Source organism: Heptranchias perlo, chromosome 4, assembly GCF_035084215.1.
Source record: "Heptranchias perlo isolate sHepPer1 chromosome 4, sHepPer1.hap1, whole genome shotgun sequence".
Lineage (NCBI taxonomy): Eukaryota > Metazoa > Chordata > Chondrichthyes > Hexanchiformes > Hexanchidae > Heptranchias > Heptranchias perlo.
In genome coordinates this window covers 81,011,901-81,033,122 of record NC_090328.1, presented here as the reverse complement: position 1 = coordinate 81,033,122, position 21,222 = coordinate 81,011,901, and the positions used below count along the sequence as shown (strand labels likewise).

The window sequence follows — 21,222 nt, the reverse complement described above, 5'->3', positions numbered from 1 at the left end:
AAATCTTTCACATCGAAGTATTATTTTTTCAAAATGTTCTAATATCTCCCAGTTTTCCTCCCTCCTGTCCTAAAAGTGCTAGGGTAGAAATTGAAATGCGTGCGCCCATTTCTCGGGCATAAAACGCAGACAAATTTAGCAGTGGGTCATCCTGCGCCCAATCTGCGCTTTCGTTTGGGCCACTGTTAAATTCGTTGGGCCTATATTTTAGGCGTCTCAAATAGCTGCCTAAAACAGGCATTAGGCCCCTACTTAACATTTGCAAGGAACCTAACGCTGTAGAAGGACCCCTACGGAAAATTTCTTTCCGATATGCAAAACAGGTGCTGGGGCTGCTCTGCTCAAAATTCATTAACGGCCATGTAGCCACCAATGAAAGGTAAGTTTTTTAAAAACTACATTTCAAAGAAGTTGTCTTATACTTTTGTACTAATGAGAATCAAATACTAATGAGAATCTAAATCATGAAGTTAAATCATTGACCACTTGCCTTATACTATCATGGTGGGAAGACTATGATCTTGAAATGAAAGTGCGGTAGTTCTGCCAGGACTGTGGTGTTTTTGTCAACAGTTCACAACCAGCTACAGCTAAGTATATCTACCAATGGGAAAACTAACAAGGGACAACTTTTGTTATATCTGTCCTCACGTGCCCAATAAAAATGATTATTAGTGCTACTTGTTGAAGATGTGGACGTACGGTTACGAGAAAGGACGTATCTATCAAGGGATAATTAAGCATCGTCAAATTTAAATATTTATGAGAAAGATTAATCAGTTAATTAGATTGACTCATTTTCCATGTTACATTACAGCTATTATGATAACATTTGTGCTGATGGCCCTGTTTACCCATTGGCAGGTAAAATTCCTGCCTTTACTCATTTTAGCAATCAGGTAGACGTGAATATAAAGTGGTATTCTTCTGTACTCATATGTACTGTTTCCATAAAATTAGTGAAGACCGGAACTTCACCTTTAAATAAAAACAAGAGCTACTGGAAGTATATAGCGAGTCTGTCAGCGTCTGTAAAGAGAAAAGAAAGGTTGATGTTTTGGATGTACATCTGTCCTCAGAACATCCCCTGACTAAGTTCATTGCAGCAATCCAGCACTGGTTAGTTATACATCCAGAGGGCCTGGCCATTTCCCTGCTCTGGGAAGATAGACCTACATAAGTGCACTATTCTGGGAAATTAAGATCCCCACACCTTGCTGCCAGTGTTGTCAAAAGTGAACTCTGATAGTGCTGCATGGTCATTGCACTATTTGTTGGTAAACATGAGTAATGGGAGGGTCATGAAATTTCAGTTTCCTACTAAGTGCTATTTTGCAAGTGAGCAAGAGTTAGTAAATACCACAAACTTGTTTGTAGTATCCTGAAGTTAAGAAGCATTTCTGAAAATCCACTGTTTCAATGATTACTGCAGATCAAGTAAAACTCCATGGACTGTCCAAAGAGGTAGGAAATCAGATTTGTGCAGATATGTAAAAGTACTGTGTTTTTGTTGAGCTAAACAGTGACATAGAAAGATAGAAATAAGGAAAGTGTCTCCCATGGATGAGTATGTGTGAGGGATAAGAGTCATTATGATCTTTTTAGTGATCCCACTGCTAACATTCTGGGACCAGTTTCATATTAATATACCATAATTTTTAGAGATGATTTGAATCTCAACAAGTAATGCATGCTCTGTAACATTCATCTGATTCATTTCAGATTACAGGTAACTAAGCTATTTAGTTCTGTGCTTGCAAATACTAAATCCAGGTGCAGTGACGCAATAATTTGACCAGACATCATCTTTGTTTTGGTGATTGATTGACTGGCCATGCAGAGTAGGACAACATATTCAATGATTTGTTCTCCTGCATTCACATAATGAGCGTAATCTTAACTTGCAGATGGTGTAGAATCAATGAGATTGAATTAGCTGCCCATCATACTCCACTTGGTTTTCTTTCCATTGAAGTCAATGGAAGGGAAAATCGAGCTGGGCATATAACGGGCGGCCAATTCGATATCGCCCATTGTACACCATCGGCCACAGTTTAGAAGTACCTGCAAAGTGTCTGAGAAATTTGTAAATCAAAAGCTGTGAGTGTTATATGTTGTGTCCAGAGTAACGCAGAAAAACAAAAATTTGTATGTTACCGAGGTCAAATCATTATTTTCTTGCACTATTATAGTATTTTGCTCATGCCTAAAGATGTTGATTCGTATTGTAACATCATTGAATTATTAAGACTGGACCTCATCCAAAACAATGACTTTTATTAGTTTATACAGATAACAAATCATACAGTGAGTAGGCTACAGTGAAAGTTATTGCTTCACCCGGATAAAGGTGCGTCCAGGTACAGCCTGTACCATCAAGACCCATTATTGTTTTGTACAAAATATTGATGCATCGATGTACTTAACAACAAATTTACCCCAATCTGAGTTTGTCACAGTGATATGAATCCTAGATACATGAACTCAAATGTTAAGGATGGAATTCTGATGGGGTGAGCACAGCTATGTAAGATGTTACATAATCCTTATATCACTCAATCGCCAAAATATTGTATTGTGAAAAGATGTTATTAACCCAGAATTGCTACTTAAATATTCCACAAAAGACTATCAGATACTTTTCAGAGAGGTTTTGAGGTTTTTAAGTTAATTCATTGTTCACAAAGTTTTTTTTTACAGTGAAGCCCAGAACCACTTCATCACAGCTACAAATTATACAAAAGAAACCCAGCTTGTCTCACCTGTACTTCAATTTTGAAATAATGAGTTTGCGCCATTCTCTCCTCCGATATACGATTCCAGTTACATTATGACTGAGAGCGAGAGAGTGAGCAGCGCAAAATAAAAAGTGATAATTGAAGTTCAGTTCAGAAAACTTTCTGTTTTAGAATCTCAAACTAATAGACGATTTTTTGAATAGCGTTTCCCTCTGATTTTCTCCCCTTTTCTGAAGCTGTGAACTTACCCTGTGGTACAGCTCCGTAGGCGTTACCTTGTCCAAGTGGCCATTTTGTGTGCGTGACCTAAGACTCCTGAGCATAGGCAGGACCATGGGGGTTCATAGTTGAGCCCAATCTGTCCTTATCTGAAATCCGCAAGCACTCACTTTTCATCAAGAGTCACTGGATGATAGCTATCAGGAGCGGGGCCCTGGCAATTTTTCTCCATCCTAGCCCATAAAGGATTTAAATTGCAATTTTTTCTGAAGCAGCTTATTTTTAGTAATGCCACTAAAACCTACTATGAAATTTGATGATGTAATATTGTTTATTGTCATCAATACTTTTTTGTTTTTATGCCTTTTATGATTAATTATTTGTTTTTCTTTATCCAGAAAGTTGGCCTGCTGAATAAACAGTGACAATGTCAACGAACAACATAGCTCAGGCAAGGAAATTGGTGGAACAGTTAAGGATTGAAGCTGGTATTGAAAGAATCAAGGTGAGATTTATAAAAGTGCTTGTTTACTAAAGTTGTGCACATTTTCATTTTTCCACTCAAGAAAATTATTTTCTGCCATCCCCACATGCCACACACTATTACTCAGTCAAGAGGACAGAGACAAGACTTGCTCTTGGTTGGTGCTCTGTAACCAGCTGCATGGAGGTCTACAAAACTGGCTCAAGTGGCTACCTTTTTAAATTTTTCTCCACCCATTCCCCCTCCCTCCCCATTTTAATCAGCATCCCTTCAGATGGAGATTGAAGACTTTCTGTGTGAGGAATCCCATGCCCAACACATAACTCCCTCCTCCGTGTAGTAGGTCACTTTCGCACTTTAATACCATTATTAATAGCAGTCTCAACCAACTGAGATTGGTGAAACTTTTCTCGATTACATTGGTCAGATTTTGAGTCTCAGTGAGCTCTTGAACTTGCAATGTGTGGTTTGTGATTTTTCCTCATTGTAATCCTTTTCACTATGGAAAATGATAGCTAAAAAACGCAGCTTTGCAGCGCACATCAGCACTAAGTGTCAGAGCTCTGTCATGCAGCTTCATAGAATAGTGGGAAAGGGATACGCACCCGGACTCCTCCATGTGGGAAGTTACCATTCTCAGTGGTATCATAGTGGAGGCCACTTGCTTTCCCAATGGTGAGGAGGGAGATTCAATTATCATCCCAGGCTATCCATAGGCATTTCACAGCAGCAATAGTGGTGACCTAGAATTAAGTCCTGCTTAATTACAGTTCATTCAGCTGGGGTACGTGTATGGCTTGGGGAGACTCAGTAAAGGGGACAAAAAAGGGGAGTCTCATTCTCGACAAATGTAACTACAGTAAACAACAGAAAATGCTGGAAATACACAACAGGCCCACCAGCATTTGATGAAGAGACCACAGCTGAAATATTAACCTCATACTGATAAACCTGCTGTGTATTTCCAGCATTTTGTAATTATTTCAGATTTCCAGCATTCTCTAATAATTTCAGATTTTCAGCATTCTACAATAATTTCAGATTTCCAGCATTCTATAATAATTTCAGATTTTCAGCATTCTACAATAATTTCAGATTTTCAGCATTCTACAATAATTTCAGATTTTCAGCATTCTACAATAATTTCAGATTTTCAGCATTCTACAATAATTTCAGATTTTCAGCATTCTACAATAATTTCAGATTTTCAGCATTCTATAATAATTTCAGATTTCCAGCATTCTATAATAATTTCAGATTTTCAGCATTCCACAGGGCTTTTTTTTATTTTTATCTCTAATGCTGCTTGAAAAGATAGTTTTGCAAATATGTTTATTTTTCTCAGTTTAAAAAAAAGCATTCAGATTTTCCACATCATGTAATATTGTTACAGAATTATTGTAAAAGGGGAAGTATATTATACTGCATTGCCTAATAATCCTAAAGGTTATAATATCTATATGGGTTAGATTTTCCAACCATTTATTATGAATGGTCGGTAAGACCAAGATTTTTTTTATTATTCGTTCATGGGATGTGGGCGTCGCTGGCGAGGCCGGCATTTATTGCCCATCCCTAATTGCCCTTGAGAAGGTGGTGGTGAGCCGCCTTCTTGAACCGCTGCAGTCCGTGTGGTGAAGGTTCTCCCACAGTGCTGATAGGAAGGGAGTTCCAGGATTTTGACCCAGCGACAATGAAGGAACGGCGATATATTTCCAAGTCGGGATGGTGTGTGACTTGGAGGGGAACGTGCAGGTGATGTTGTTCCCATGTACCTGCTGCCCTTGTCCTTCTAGGTGGTAGAGGTCGCGGGTTTGGGAGGTGCTGTCGAAGAAGCCTTGGCGAGTTGCAGCAGTGCATCCTGTGGATGGCACACACTGCAGCCACAGTGCGACGATGGTGAAGGGAGTGAATGTTTAGAGTGGTGGATGGGGTGCCAATCAAGCGGGCTGCTATGTCCTGGATGGTGTCGAGCTTCTTGAATGTTGTTGGAGCTGCACTCATCCAGGCAAGTGGAGAGTATTCCATCACACTCCTGACTTGTGCCTTGTAGATGGTGGAAAGGCTTTGGGGAGTCAGGAGGTGAGTCACTCGCCGCAGAATACCCAGCCTCTGACCTGCTCTTGTAGCCACAGTATTTATATGGCTGGTCCAGTTAAGTTTCTGGACAATGGTGACCCCCAGGATGTTGATGGTGGGGGATTCGGCAATGGTAATGCCGTTGAATGTCAAGGAGTGGTGGTTAGACTCTCTCTTGTTGGAGATGATCATTGCCTGGCACTTGTCTGGCGCGAATGTTACTTGCCACTTATCAGCCCAAGCCTGGATGTTGTCCAGGTCTTGCTGCATGCAGGCTCGCACTGCTTCATTAATTGAGGGGTTGCGAATGGAGCAGAACACTGTGCAATCATCAGCGAACATCCCCATTTCTGACCTTATGATGGAGGGAAGGTCATTGATGAAGCAGCTGAAGACGGTTGGGCCTAGGACACTGCCCTGAGGGACTCCTGCAGCAATGCGCTGGGGCTGAGATGATTGGCCTCCAACAACTACAACCATCTTCCTTTGTGCTAGGTATGACTCCAGCCACTGGAGAGTTTTCCCCCTGATTCCCATTGACTTCAATTTTACCAGGGCTCCTTGGTGCCACACTCGGTCAAATGCTGCCTTGATGTCAAGGGCAGTCACTCTCACCTCACCTCTGGAATTCAGCTCTTTTTTCAATGTTTGGACCAAGGCTGTAATGAGGTCTGGAGCCGAGTGGTCCTGGTTGAACCCAAACTGAGCATCGGTGAGCAGGTTATTGGTGAGTAAGTGCCGCTTGATAGCACTGTCGACGACACCTTCCATCACTTTGCTGATGATTGAGAGTAGACTGATGGGGCGGTAATTGGAGTGATTGGATTGGTCCTGCTTTTTGTGGACAGGACATACTTGGGCAATTTTCCACATTGTCGGGTGGATGCCAGTGTTGTAGCTGTACTGGAATAGCTTGGCTAGAGGCGCAGCCAGTTCTGGAGCACAAGTCTTTAGCAATACAGCCAGGATGTTGTCGGGGCCCATAGCCTTTGCTGTATCCACTGCACTCAGCCATTTCTTGATATCATGTGGAGTGAATCGAATTGGCTGAAGACTGGCTTCTGTGACGGTGGTGTTGGCTAGGGGCTGCAGAAAGTAACCATCACCGAATCCCCCACCATCAACATCCTGGGGGGCCCCATTGACCAGAAACTTAACTGGACCAGCCATATAAATACTGAGGCTACAAGAGCAGGTCAGAGGCTGGGTATTCTGCAGCGAGTGACTCACCTCCTGACTCCCCAAAGCCTTTCCACCATCTACAAGGCACAAGTCAGGAGTGTGATGGAATACTCTCCACTTGCCTGGATGAGTGCAGCTCTAAGAACACTCAAGAAACTCAACACCATCCAGGACAAAGCAGCCCGCTTGATTGGCACACCATCCACCACCCTAAACATTCACTCCCTTCACCACCGGCGCACTGTGTGTGCAGTGTGTACCTTCCATACGATGCACTGCAGCAATTCGCCAAGGCTTCTTCGACAGCACCTCCCAAACCCGCGACCTCTACCACCTAGAAGGACAAGAGCAGCAGGCACATGGGAACAACACCACCTGCACGTTCCCCTCCAAGTCACACACCATCCCGACTTGGAAATATATCGCCGTTCCTTCATCGTCGCTGAGTTAAAATCCTGGAACTCCCTTCCTAACAGTACTGTGGGAGAACCTTCACCACACGGACGGCAGCGGTTCAAGATGGTGGCTCACCACCACCTTCTCAAGGGCAATTAGGGATGGGCAATAAATGCCGGCCTCGCCAGCGACGCCCACATCCCATGAACGAATTTTTAAAAATGACTTTTTTTAAACGAGATTGTACAACTGGGAGGCTTGCTAGGGCATTGCTGTGGGCCTGGAGTCACATATAGGCCAGACTGGGTAAGGATGACAGGTTTCCTTCCCTAAAGGGCATTAGCGAACCAGATGGGTTTTTACAACAATCCGGTAGTGTCATGGCCACCATTACCGATACTAGTATTTTTAATTCCAGATTTTATTTAATTAATTGAATTTAAATTCCCCAGCTGCCGTGGCAGGATTTGAATTCATGACTCTGGATTATTAGTCCAGTAACATAACCACTATGCTACCATACCACTCACATGCGACCAGCTCCTTAGCAGACTGGTGCAGTCAATCCACTAGTTCCCCACTCAACCTTGCCGCTTTCTGGCCTTCCTGCCGGATGTGATGGAAAGCATACAACACAGTCTGCCCAAGTATGAGAGGGTGTAGTTTACTAATATGCAAATGACAAGGATATGTCATCCAACATATTACCCATCATTTGCACCATAACAACACTGGACACCAGGGAAACCTGTTTATCCCTGATGTCCACTATTACCAGGGGCAGTGGAGGGCACTTTTTGTGAAACATCGTTGCAAAATTATCTTTTTAAGCTGCATTAGAGATAAAAATAAAGAAAGCCCTGTGGAATGCTGAAAATCTGAAATTATTACAAAGTGCTGAAAATCTGAAATTATTATAGAATGCTGGAAATACACAGCAGGTTTATCAGTATGAGGTTAATATTTCAGCTGTCGTCCCTTCATCAGATGCTGGTGGGCCTGTTGTGTATTTCCAGCATTTTCTGTTCTTTACTGTAGTTACATTTGTCGAGAATGAGACTCCCCTTTTTTGTCCCCTTTATTGGGCCTCCCCAAGCCATACACGTACCCCAGCTGAATGAACTGTAATTAAGCAGGACTTAATTCTAGGTCACCACTATTGCTGCTGTGAAATGCCTATGGATAGCCTGGGATGATAATTGAATCTCCCTCCTCACCATTGGGAAAGCAAGTGGCCTCCACTATGACACCACTGAGAATGGTAACTTCCCACATGGAGGAGTCCGGGTGCGTATCCCTTTCCCACTATTCTATGATGCAGCATGACAGAGCTCTGATACTTAGTGCTGATGTGTGCTGTGAAGCTGCTTCTTTTAGCTATCATTTTTTTTAAAGATGCAAAACCTCTTCAGCAACCAGAGTTGCCACCAGCACCATTAAGTTTTGGCTTCTGAGACTTTCTGCAGCCATTCTCCTGCCCCATTTCAGACAGACTCTTTGGTAGAGACCAGTGGGTCTGTCAAAATTAAGCAAATCACAAGAAAGACTGAAAATCGATTAATGGATGGAACTCTTGGGCTGTACACCTGCAATTTCCCGCAGTGTGAGCCCTTCAATAATGTGGAATCGGCCCTCAAATCTTAATCCCAGCACAGTCCCACTGCTACTGCCACCAAAGCAGCCCTCCCCGTTCTCTGAGTCGGTACAATAAGTTTAAGTTTTCCTTCCAGTGGTTCAGCTGGTTCTTTTGATCATGATCAAGAAATGCACGAGTATAGTCCTCTCCTTATGCTTAACACCCTGAATTTGTGACCACATCTGCAGTGATATGTGAGCAGTTGATTGTGGATATCACCAGCTGGCATCTATGGTTAAAAAAATCTTCATTGACATGTATCATATTTTTGTAAAATGTCTGTCAGAAACTTGACAGGTAGTTTTTTTACTTAGTGAATTATGGAAGTTGTAGAAATGTTTACCTTTTAATTAGATTCTGTGTGCAGTGCCTAGATAAGGTAGGAAGGGGAAGGCTATAAAAATACATAATGACCCACAACTTATATTTAACTTTTTCAAGGGTTTTGTTGCTTATTTTATTCTGCTTCCTAAAACCTAGGGTTGCCAACTTTGGTTGGACGTATTCCTGGAGGTACCCTCCTGCCTCCAATCGCCCTGCCCCCAGGCTCCTGCCTTTGGTCGCCCGACACAACCGTCCTCACGGCACACCGCCTTCCCACACCAATTGGAAAGTGGACAGATTTTCCTTTACCCGCTTGGATTCTCCTTGACTGTCGGTCAAACAGCCTATTTTCCCATCTCCAATATTTTCATAACTAATAAAGTGTTCAAAGAAAATGAAAAAAAAACTTTTTTAGTGCCCATATAATTTTTTCTCCAGGTTTGCTGGAAGCAGTGTCCAGGAGATTAATCTTTCATTCCTGGAGACACCGGGACAATCCTGGGGGTTGGCAACCCTACCTTAACCCCCTCCAACTATGCAGCATTCCCAGACTGAGAGGGCAACCAAGGAGCTTGCTCACAGATGTAAAGATAGACAGAAAAGACTTTATCTCCATATAATAGAGATGGCTGTACTGCTATTGATTTTCAGAATATTCAAGTTAGCACAATCCGGGAGGGTAATCTTCTGCCATTCTGTCAAGGGAAACATATTACCTTCATTCCATGATTTAGAGCTAGGTTAGGTAAGTTGTTTTTGGTGCTTCGTCAATGCCATTGTATAAACAGATTAGTGGGGTGGAAGTCGGGGGGGGGGTGGTTGCAGAGCACTGTATGCGTATCTACCTGACACCTGGACACAATTATTTTATGGCTATTAATGCAATACGAATTCTCAAAGCATAAGTGCAAAAGTAGTGCTGTTTATGATGTGGTAATCTATGCAGCCAATTACTTATGCTAATGCTCATTCTTCTTCATTCCACATTCGGCACATGCCACAGGAGTCCAGACCTCTTCCAGTTGGCTCCCAGGCAATAAATGCTTGGCATGCAACAATCTCACATCATGTGATACCACTGCCGACATGTGACCTGTTGTTTCTGTGCCTGCCCGCCACCGTTATACCCAGTTCCAGCATTAATTTTTTGTTTTCTGCTAACATTGTTCACCTTTTCAATTCTTTAATCTAGCTGCAAGAAATAGGTAGTGCAGGCTTTCTCCCTCAGACAGGTCATCAAGTATTCTAATAGTAGCATAGTGGTTATGTTACTGGACGAGTAATCTAGAAGCTGGGACTAATAATTTGGAGTTATGAGTTCAAATCCTGCCACGGCAGCTAAATTCAATTAATTAAATAAAAATCTGGACTAAAAAAAACTAGTTTTAGTAATGTGGCCATGAAACTACCGGATTGTCGTAAAAACCCATCTGGTTCACTAATGTCCTTTAGGGAAGGAAACCTGCCGTCCTTTCCTGGTCTGGCCCATATGTAACTCCAGACCACAGCAATGTGGTTGATTCTGAAATGGCCTAGCAAGTCACTCAGTTGTACAATCTCGCTACACAAAGTCACAATAAGAATAAAACCGGACGGACCACTAGGCACCGGACACAACAAAGGTAAACCAAGTCCAGTCGATCCTGCAAAGTCCTCCTCGCTAACATCTGGGGACTTGTGCCAAAATTTGGAGAGCTGCCCCACAGACTCGTCAAACAACAGCCTGACATAGCCATACTCACAGAATCACACCTTTCAGCCAACGTCCCAGTGGCACAGGACATACTCACCAGAGGGGGCGGTACAGTCAGGATGGAGAGGCCCTGGGAGTCCTCAACATTGACTCCAGACCCCATGAAATCTCATGGTAACAGGTCAAACATGGGCAAGGAAACCTCCTTCTGATTACCACCTAACGCCATCCCTCAGCTGATGTAACAGTCCTCCTCCATGTTGAGCACCACTTGGATGGAAGCACTGAATGTACTCTGGGTGGGGGACTTCAATGTCCATCACCAAGAGTGGCTCGGTAGCACCACTACTGACCGAGCTGCCCGAGTCCTGAAGGAGGACATAGCTGCCAGACTGGGCCTGCGGCAGGTGGTGAGCGAACCAACACGAGGGAAAAACGTACTTGACCTTGTCCTCACCAATCTACCTGTTGCAGATGCATCAGTCCATGACAGTATTGGTCGGAGTGACCACCGCACAGTCCTTGTGGAGACGAAGTCCCGGCTTCACACTGAGGACACCATCCATCTTGTCGTATGGCACTACCACCGTGCTAAATGGGATAGATTCAGAACAGATCTAGCAGCTCAAAGCTGGGCATCCATGAGACGCTGTGGGCCATCAGCAGCAGCAGAATTGTATTCCACCACAATCTGTAACTTCATGGCCCGGCATATTCCTCACTCTACCATTACCGACAAACCAGGGGATCAACCCTGGTTCAATGAGGAGTGTAGAAGAGCATGCCAGGAGGAGCACCAGCCATACCGAAAAATAAGGTGCCAACCTGGTGAAGCTACAACTCAGGACTACATGCATGCTAAACAGCGGAAGCAACATGCTATAGACAGAGCTAAGTGATTCCACAACCAACAGATCAGATCAAAACTCTGCAGTCCTGCCACATCCAGTCGTGAATGGTGGTGGACAATTGAACAACTAACAGGAGGAGGAGGCTCTGTAAACATCCCCATCCTCAATGATGGTGGAGTCCAGCACGTGAGTGCAAAAGACAAGGCTGAAGCGTTTGCAACCACCTTCAGCCAGAAGTGCCGAGTAGATGATCCATCTCGGCCTCCTCCCGATATCCCCAACATCACAGAAGCCAGTCTTCAGCCAATTCCATTCACTCCACGTGATATCAAGAAACGGCTGAGTGCACTGGATGCAGCAAAGGCCAAGGGCTCCGACAATATCCTGGCTGTAGTGCTGAAGACTTGTGCTCCAGACCTACCCGCGCCTCTAGCCAAGCTGTTCCTGTACAGCTACAACACTGGCATCTACCCGACAATGTGGAAAATTGCCCAGGTATGTCCTGTCCACAAAAAGCAGGACAAATCCAATCCGGCCAATTACCGCCCCATCAGTCTACTCTCAGTCATCAGCAAAGTGATGGAAGGTATCGTCGACAGTGCTATCAAGAGGCACTTACTCACCAATAACCTGCTCACCGATGCTCAGTTTGGGTTCCGCCAGGACCACTCAGCTCCAGACCTCATTACAGCCTTGGTCCAAACATGGACAAAAGAGCTGAATTCCAGAGGTGAGGTGAGAGTGACTGCCCTTGACATCGAGGCAACATTTGACCGAGTGTGGCACCAAGCAGCCCTCATAAAATTGAAGTCAATGGGAACCAGGGGGAAAACTCTCCAGTGGCTGGAGTCATATCTAGCTCAAAGGAAGATGGTAGTGGTTGTTGAAGGCCAATCATCTCAGCCCCAGGACATTGCTGCAGGAGTTCCTCAGGGCAGTGTTCTAGGCCCAACCATCTTCAGCTGCTTCATCAATGACCTTCCCTCCATCATAAGGTCAGAAATGGGGATGTTCGCTGATGATTGCACAGTGTTCAGTTCCATTCACAACCCCTCAGATAATGAAGCAGTCCATGCCCGCAAGCAGCACGACCTGGACAACATCCAGGCTTGGGCTGATAAGTGGCAAGTAACATTCGCGCCAGCCAAGTGCCAGGCAATAACAACCTCCAACAAGAGAGAGCCTAACCACCTCCCCTTGACATTCGAAGGCATTACCATCGCTGAATCCCCCACCATCAACATCCTGGGGGTCATCATTGACCAGAAACTTAACTGGACCAGCCACATAAATACTGTGGCTACAAGAGCAGGTCAGAGGCTGGGTATTCTGCGGCAAATGACTCATCTCCTGACTCCCCAAAGCCTTTCCACGATCTACAAGGCACAAGTCAGGAGTGTGATGGAATACTCTCCACTTGCCTGGATGAGTGCAGCTCCAACAACATTCAAGAAGCTCGACACCATCCAGGACAAAGCAGCTTACTTGATTGGCACTCCATCCCCCACCCTAAACATTCACTCCCTTCACCACCGATGCACCATGGCTGCAGTATGTACCATCTACAGAATGCACTGCAGCAACTCACCAAGGCTTCTTCGACAGCACTTCCCAGACCCGCAACCTCTACCACCTAGAAGGACAAGGGCAGCAGGCACATGGGAACAACACCGCCTGCACGTTCCCCTCCAAGTCATACACCATCCTGATTTGGAAATATATCGCCGTTCCTTCATCGTGGCTGGGTCAAAATCCTGGAACTCCCTACCTAACAGCACTGTGGGAGAACTTTCACCACACGGACTGCAGCGGTTCAAGAAGGCAGCTTACCACCACCTTCTCCAGGACAATTAGGGATGGGCAATAAATGCTGGCCATGCCAGCGATGCCCACATCCCATGAACAAGTAAAATGAAAATAAGAATTCTACTTGGCTGCCATTCCCGAGGCACACTTGAAAACAAATAGGCAAAATCCCTGTGTCCTCAGATTTCTAATTCCGTTTTGAATAGAGTATGGCAGCCTCAAACTCTATGATGGGGTTTAAACATTGTAAAAGTTGTAATAGCAGATAGGCATAAAAATTGCATAAAACATCAGTAATTGTACCACCTGTCCCTAGTTCTGTAAGCACACCTACAAAGACAGAACACTCCACTTATCCTGCATGAAACAGGATTATGCAGGAAAGCGTAATGAACATCCCAATGAAAGGACTAGAGACTTTGATCTGGAGTATTGTGGTGCTATGTCTTTGTTAGCACCAAGCACTATCTCACTGGCATTGGCGGCACCTTGGTACCCAAGGGTAGTTGGGACAAATTAAAAGAACCAAGCACTGGGATCACCAGCACCATCTGATACCAGTTGAAAATTGGCAACACCCGACAACATTTTCAAACTTCTGCCATATGACACCCTTGTTCCACCAACAATGGTGGATTCCGAAAAGATACCAGCACTACACCATACTGACAACCTATCAGTACCGACCAACCCATAAACAAAGTATCTCGGAAAGACCTCCAATTAAATTATTGTGATGAGCATGGTACCCATTGTCTTTACTGATCCAGACTTTAGAGGATCATCCTAAGTTCAACATACTAGTAGACATAAATGCCACTACAGTGGCAGTATAGGTACTCACTTACAGGGAGAATCCCCTAAACATAGGAGGCAGGGCACTCCACAGAGGCAGGGCACTCCACAGAGACAGTAGTTTCTTTGGCACTCTATATCATTGGGATCCCAGCTCTGACATATATATATATATGTATATGTATATATATATATAGACTCCTTCCTGGACATAGGACTTAGAAAGGCATTATGCTACAGCATTTATGGGCTCCTGTACCTTCACCCTCGTACTCAACCAGCCTGCTGACTGGATTTGATTAGTGACATCCTGACCCAAAAAATCTTTGGGCCCAGAGGAGTCCCAGGCTCCAATTTCCAACCCTTTTCAAGTTCATTAGCTGCCAAATTATCCTGAACATATATAGCTATCTGTTCTCCCCTGCTGTGATCTCTATCTCTCCTAAACAACCTGCATCCCTACATACTGAATTCCATATGCTGGAGTATAGGTTGTTTGGGAAATCCATTCTTTCACAATCACAGCAGGAAAACCACACTCATAGAGAGCATAGGTTGAAGATATTGTATCCCCAGTTCTCCAACTATCATTCTCAGCAAGCGTGGCTCCCCCTGGGATAACGAAATTAGCTCTATAATTTCCTTCCACTACGTATCCTTCCAATGCTAGCATTTTATTCCAAATGCTTCAAGTATTTAGGTAAATTAATTGTTCCCTTTGCTTATTTGAGCTTCTTTATGTTTTATTACTTTGTCTGAATTTACTTGCTACTCCAACTAGTCAGTCATTCCTTTATCCTTATAGTTCTACATATGAAATCATTACCTCTACCAAAGATCTACAATAACCCAGAAAAGACATACCTTATCTTTAAATTTCCAGGCAATGTATCTAAATTCACTTCTGAAAACCCCTGACTTCTCCCTTGCTGTGTCATTTATTTCTATGTGGATGATCTCCACTGGTTCTCAGTACTGGTCCATCTGTCCTATACTTTGTATCTGCATCCTCAGTCCCAGAAGATTATTCATTGTCCTGTTAATGATATACAATCCTCCTTAGATCTGGTTGACTCAACATAATTTTCTAATCGGCTTATAGATCTCAAGATAAGTTCAGGTGAGGACCATCCATCCAGAAAGGCCCTACAGTTCCTCCATCACGTCATCTGATAGGTTTTTTAAATGATCTGATGGGTTTTGCCTCAACTACCCGGAAGTCCATTCCATCTATTGTTCACTCTTTTTGTGAAGAAAATCTTCTCAGCATCAGTTCTAAATTTGCATTTACTTGAACCTGTCTCACAGTTTAGTTTGAAATACTTTACCCAGTCTACCTTTTTCTGTACTGTTTATTATCTTATATGTCTCTTTAAGGTCTCCTCTTAATCACCTCCTTATAACATAGTCTTTGATGCTAGGGGTCAGTCACCCTTTTTGAAAATGAGTACTATGTTAGCTTATTTTCTGGACCTCTACATTGTTCGTTGACTCCCTCGTAAGGAATGTCAATATCTCACAAGTCTCTCTTAGACCTCTGGCATAAATTCAGTTTATACCTGGAGATTAATTTGCTTGCAGCTTTTTTCGCCTGCGTCATGTTTTTGGTTTTTTACGTTAGATATTTTCTCAGGTTTATCATCACCAGCCACTCCCGTAAGCTGACCTCACGTCCCCTCCGATCTGGAGCATGACTTTTTCTGCCCAATATCTAGATAAATAATAGTGAGCATCCAAGGATTGTAATAGAGAACCCTAACTCTGTACACCAGCTATTGGAATACATCATGCGCCGCTACATGATTCTCCTCTGTTTGAAAAGCAGATTGAATATGTACTCTTACCAGACCAAAACTCAGCCTCTCAACTGGTATGGGGTTTTATTTATATAAGGCAAGTGAATGAACAGTAAACGATTTAAAACAGTGAACCACGCATTTCTCTACTCTCCTCAATACATAGAATAATAAAGATGCCAATCACTTTTTCTTTAAATGTAGACTCTAATTCATAAACTCACTTCTTACAATGGAGCAAAGGCAGATTAGTGGATTTGAAGTACAGATCAGCCATGATCTAATTGAATGGTGGTGCAGGCTTGAGGGGCTGAATTCCTGTTCCTATGGAAGAGGCTATCATTTGAAAACTAGCACAGATATTCTATTGACACATTTAAACATGGAGAACTGGCTGCAGGACTGACACTGACTATAGATTGCTCACATGAGGCCCGAAACAATCCCATAATGGGAGACTCCCCTGGCCACCAAGCTGTCCACCAATGAGTCTACAGCCAGTCAGTGATCCTGCCCCTTTTTCAAAGATTTCAGACCCACTACCCCAAGCTAGGGCCTGATTCTTTGATCTTTGTCAAGGTCGCTTGGGACCACCCCTGCAAACATGATTACAAACAGAAATATTACCCAAACCTCTTTGAAGTTGTGCGAAACAAAAGGCAGCTCTCATAGTTACATTAGGGTAATAGCCATTCATCAACATTCAAAGGATGTCCAATCTTTGAAAATGGCAAAAGCATTTGTGATTTAATGTAATAGCTTTAGTTAATTAACCAATTAATACTTAGACAATCCAGTGTGCTTTCCTCATAAACCCACACCTGTCTGGTCTAAGCTAATGACCTATTTGTTGAGAAATTCTCTGTGTGATCTTAGGTGTTAAACCCCTTACATATTGTTTCGAGCAATACAAAATACAAGTTGAAATTCAGCACAGACAAAAATCCACTTTTGTCATGGTTTGTCTAGGACTTGCATCATATTTAAATCAAAGTCATTTATTCTACTTGGGTTATCACTAATTAGGAAGGACATGTTGCTCACATCTTCCCTAGTGAATATTTGGAGGAAGTCAGGATTTAGCACATTAACTATCTTGTGCTTGTCCCCTGTTTCATTCTTGTGGTTTATGTCTGCAGCTATGCTTTCTTCCAGATCCCTTTCTGATCATCCTTTTAATATATTTCTATATGTAGTATTTATTCCAGTGAGCCCCTTCATTTTTCTCCCTGGAGGATTTGTAAGGTCATTCTTTTTCTTTATTTTGCATCTGGTTAATTTGTTAATCCATTGAGGGTCATCTTGTCTAGTCTATGCATGCTGATTCTAGGTATATATGTGTCCTGGATGATCAGCATTATGTTTTTACAGGGCCTGTACTGAGGTGTTGTTAAACAAATTTCCCCCATCAATTTGTTTTAGCTGTTCCCTCGTTTCTTTGAAGTTAGCTCCTGCTCCTCAGTATTTATGAATCCCAGATCAAGTTGAGCTTGATCATTCTGTGGCCACTATTCCCCAGGGGTGTCTCAACTTCCACTTCCTGTATGTTGTCTGGGTTATTTATCATTACAAGGTAAAGTTGTGTATTGCCTCTTGTGGTTTTCATGATGCACTGAGCCATGAAGCAGACATGCATCACATTTACCAACTCAAGCACCGAAACACTTAGGTAAATGAGTTTTTATTTGGCTTATTAAAATCCCCAATTAGAATAGTTTTCCTATTTTCACATAACCGTCTTATTTTTTTCATAAAGCAAACTGACTTTCTTCTTATTCTGACCTGGTTGTCTGTAGTATGCCCCCAATGTTAGATTTGTCCTATTCACATTAAAGATATCTAAGCAGAGTAGTTAATTCTGTAACTTTCCATCTTTCCTCAACATTCTGTATCCCTTTAGAAAGCTTTGTTGGACTGTCCGGGGATTAGGTGAACTATGGCAGTTATAAGGTGGTTCCCTCTTTCTAAGGAATGTTTCTTGTCAGGTTACCCAATAGTTGTATTTCATTGGCCCCTGTTAGTTTGAAATACATAGGGAGCACTGTTAGATGGAGTATCAGATGCCAGCTTCTTCCTGGTTTCCTGGAAAATGGGGAAGAACATTATCTTTCGGAGTGGGAAAAACTGATGAAAACAAGCCTAAATACTCTAGTGTAATACAGTCTTATTCTCTGGGAGCCATATTTTTCTCTGTACATTTTTTATAAAACAGTGGACATGCATCATGGTAATGGACTATTCATCTATTTGTTCCACAACTCCCATTCAAAATGTGTTTGTGGAATTTAAAAGAAAAACTTTTTTTGTTTGTCAAGGTGAATCAAGAGCAAGTCATGCAGAATTATGCAGGGAGGGAGAGATATTCAAAAAATGAGTAATGAGCTGTAGGTCAGACCTGGTGTTAGTCAGCTTAAGGAAAACCACGTTTAGAAGTATCACCAGAGCACTGACAGAACTGAATAGTAGAGAGTTTTCTGCCCAAAGCATGGGTGCAGCTGCCATTGGTAGCTATTTCTTACTGCAGCAGGAGATCAGCTATAATACTAACAACTCCAAGCTGTTAACCTGCAAAGGTGTTTGATAATGGAGCAAGGTGCCTACAGTTTGTGTCCCGAGAGTGCTCTCCCCACAAAGCATTGATACGAACAATGACGGACAGGAAAAGACCCATTGGTCCATCCAGCCTGTCCCACACAACTGTGATGTCCTGTGCATCACAATATATATATTGCAGATGTCTTATCATCATCTTATAAATCTCGATCAAATCATCCTAAGTTTATGCTTCTCTAAAGTGTAAAATCCCAGCTCTTTGACCCATCTTAATAATAAGATGCTTCAAACTGGGAATCAATCGTGCAGCCCTCCTTTGCACCCTTTCCAAAGCCTCAATATCACTCACCAAGTGAGGAGACCAAAACTGGACACAGTATTGTAACTGAGGTCTAACCAAGGTCTTGTACAAGGACAAAATAGTACACTTAGGACAAAATAATGTGATGCAGGCACCAATTGAGAAAGGAGTTGCAATGAAACACTCACCATCATTATATATCTAATGCTACACATCACTGTTACAGCACTGCAAATACGTCTACCCTTAATGCCAAAAAGTTTAATGAAATGAAGAACTGAATTAAGTTATGATTAGACTACACTGCACTTACACACTTCCATTATATGCTCATTGATTAAGAAAATCAGGGGGGGAAAAATCTCAATTTTCTCCAGGGCAAGTCTCTAAATATGCAGCAGACCCAGTTCCTTCAGCAACCCATTCATTGGTGGATCAATTTATCTTTATCAATGGACTATTTGAATATATGTATGTCTTTACTTACACACAGCATGAAAGATACTACTATCAAGGAAGTACTTACAGGACTGTGGTGGAGGCTGTCAATATCGACATTGCTTGTTTCTATCTGTGGCTGACTGATGGTTTAACTTAGCTCCTTATTTGCACATGTGGTCCTTATCTCTCCCCCTCTCCACCCCATAATCCTCATATTAAATAGTTCTGAGAGCTATTGTAAAATGTGGAGTTGCAGGAATAAAAAGAGAGCAAGTTTTCAACACAGTCAATATGTAAGAGAAACATAAGAGAGTATCTTATCAAAGTATGTAAGCTACTAAGTGGAATAAAACCTAAATTCTGTTTCAAGTTAAATCACAACTGCTGGACAAGGGCACATAAATAAAACTGGTAAAGACACATTCGGGGCTTTTTCTAATCTGCAAATGGAATACTAAACCCATTAGCTACATTTTGGGGAAAACAAATAATATGTTCAAGGAGGTTTCCCATTTCCGCTTGTTCTGCTCTCCTGTTTTTAGGCCACAAATCAATCTCTGTACGCTCCACTGTGTAATGTGAAAAATGCAGGAATCGGATTCCTGCTTTTACTTCACAGAAACCAACTCCTGTAATCTGGCAGAACATTTGCAGATCCACATTTGTGTGGGTGACTGAGCCCATAGATCCCTGAACCTCAGCTCCTTTACACTACGATATGTAGCTAACAGAGGGAGATCCAGGTGTCTTCCTCCAGCTGGAGTCTTATATTCTGAAAGTGCCTTCAAACATTTTGGGGGTAATTTTAACCGAACCGGCCCAGCAGGAACCTGACTGGATCAGATCGGCCGCCGTTTTACATCATGCCCAATTTTGATCTCCATTGACTTAATTTGCAGCCGATCCGAACGCACTTGTTTCCAGCACGGCAAATTACGTTTAAATTACTCCCTTTAGGTCTCAGCTTGGTTGAAATGGTCTATTCCTTTCAAGCTTAATGTTTTCTAAATTGCAACACTGCCTTTTTTTAAATTTTGCATCTCTACACATTAAGATAAAGTCCTCCAATTTTTTTATGTTACATTGATGTTTGTAGGACCTTGCTCTGAGCAATTTTAATGCTGCATTTCCCTACATTACAACAGTGATCACACTTCAAAAGTACTTCAGTGCTTGTGGAGCACTTTGGGACAACCCGAGGCCATGGAAAGCGCTGTATAAATGTAGGTTCTTTCTTCCATATACAGTATAAGGCAGGCAGCAATAATACAAGCAATTTAGAATCCATTCAAAAGGGGCTAGCGGAGAAAGTATTTAGCAAAACAAATAGGAGCTTCTCAACCTTTCTACTGTTTTCCTCTTTGCCCTTTGTCTTTCTGTGGTTTCATGTTACGGAAATATAAATAACAATATTTTTGTTTTAAAAGCTTCACTTTTATTTTTGCATTGGACTGAAAATATTGTTACCGTTGTTAAGTTTCTGAAGAAGATTCAGTCAATGGCCAGTTGTTTGTGGTACATTGATTAATTTGATTTATTTCACAACATATGTATGGGAAAAAAACAGTAGCCCCAATTTTTTCCCAGCCCACCTGGCGGGAATGGTGTGTGCGGGCAGAAGCAGCTGTGGTCCTTCCCCAACCCCCCCACCACCATTTTAACTCCCAGGTATTTCGGAGTGTGGAGGCTGCCCACCGCAGGGATCCGGGAGCCTCATAAATATTGAAATGTCGGGGTCCGATGACACCATTTGGACCCCAACGTAATTTTAACTTGGAGGTGTATGAATCGTGCACAGCCCCCACGCATCAAGCATTAAGAGGCCCCCAGGTAAGTTTTACATTTTTGAAAGGTTACTTGTGGCCCAGGAGAAGCAGGAGTGTACCTACTGGCCCAACAAGTAAATCTTGGGCCTCCTCTGCCCTGAG

The 21,222-nt window shown here is 42.7% G+C and overlaps 1 protein-coding gene across 6 annotated transcripts in view; it reads left to right on the top strand.

Moving 5' to 3' along the window:
• The window catches only part of LOC137321063 (guanine nucleotide-binding protein G(I)/G(S)/G(O) subunit gamma-7-like), a 189,096-nt gene that overhangs the window by 164,423 nt on the left and 3,451 nt on the right, over positions 1-21,222 (top strand). For all 6 annotated transcript variants that reach the window (XR_010962705.1, XM_067983236.1, XM_067983232.1 and 3 more), the window contains one exon: positions 3,356-3,462. Coding sequence is in view for 5 of the 6 variants with exons in the window: in XM_067983236.1 (XP_067839337.1) it covers positions 3,385-3,462 (78 nt within the window). In the remaining variant the exon portion in view is untranslated. The remainder of the gene's footprint in view (positions 1-3,355; positions 3,463-21,222) is intronic.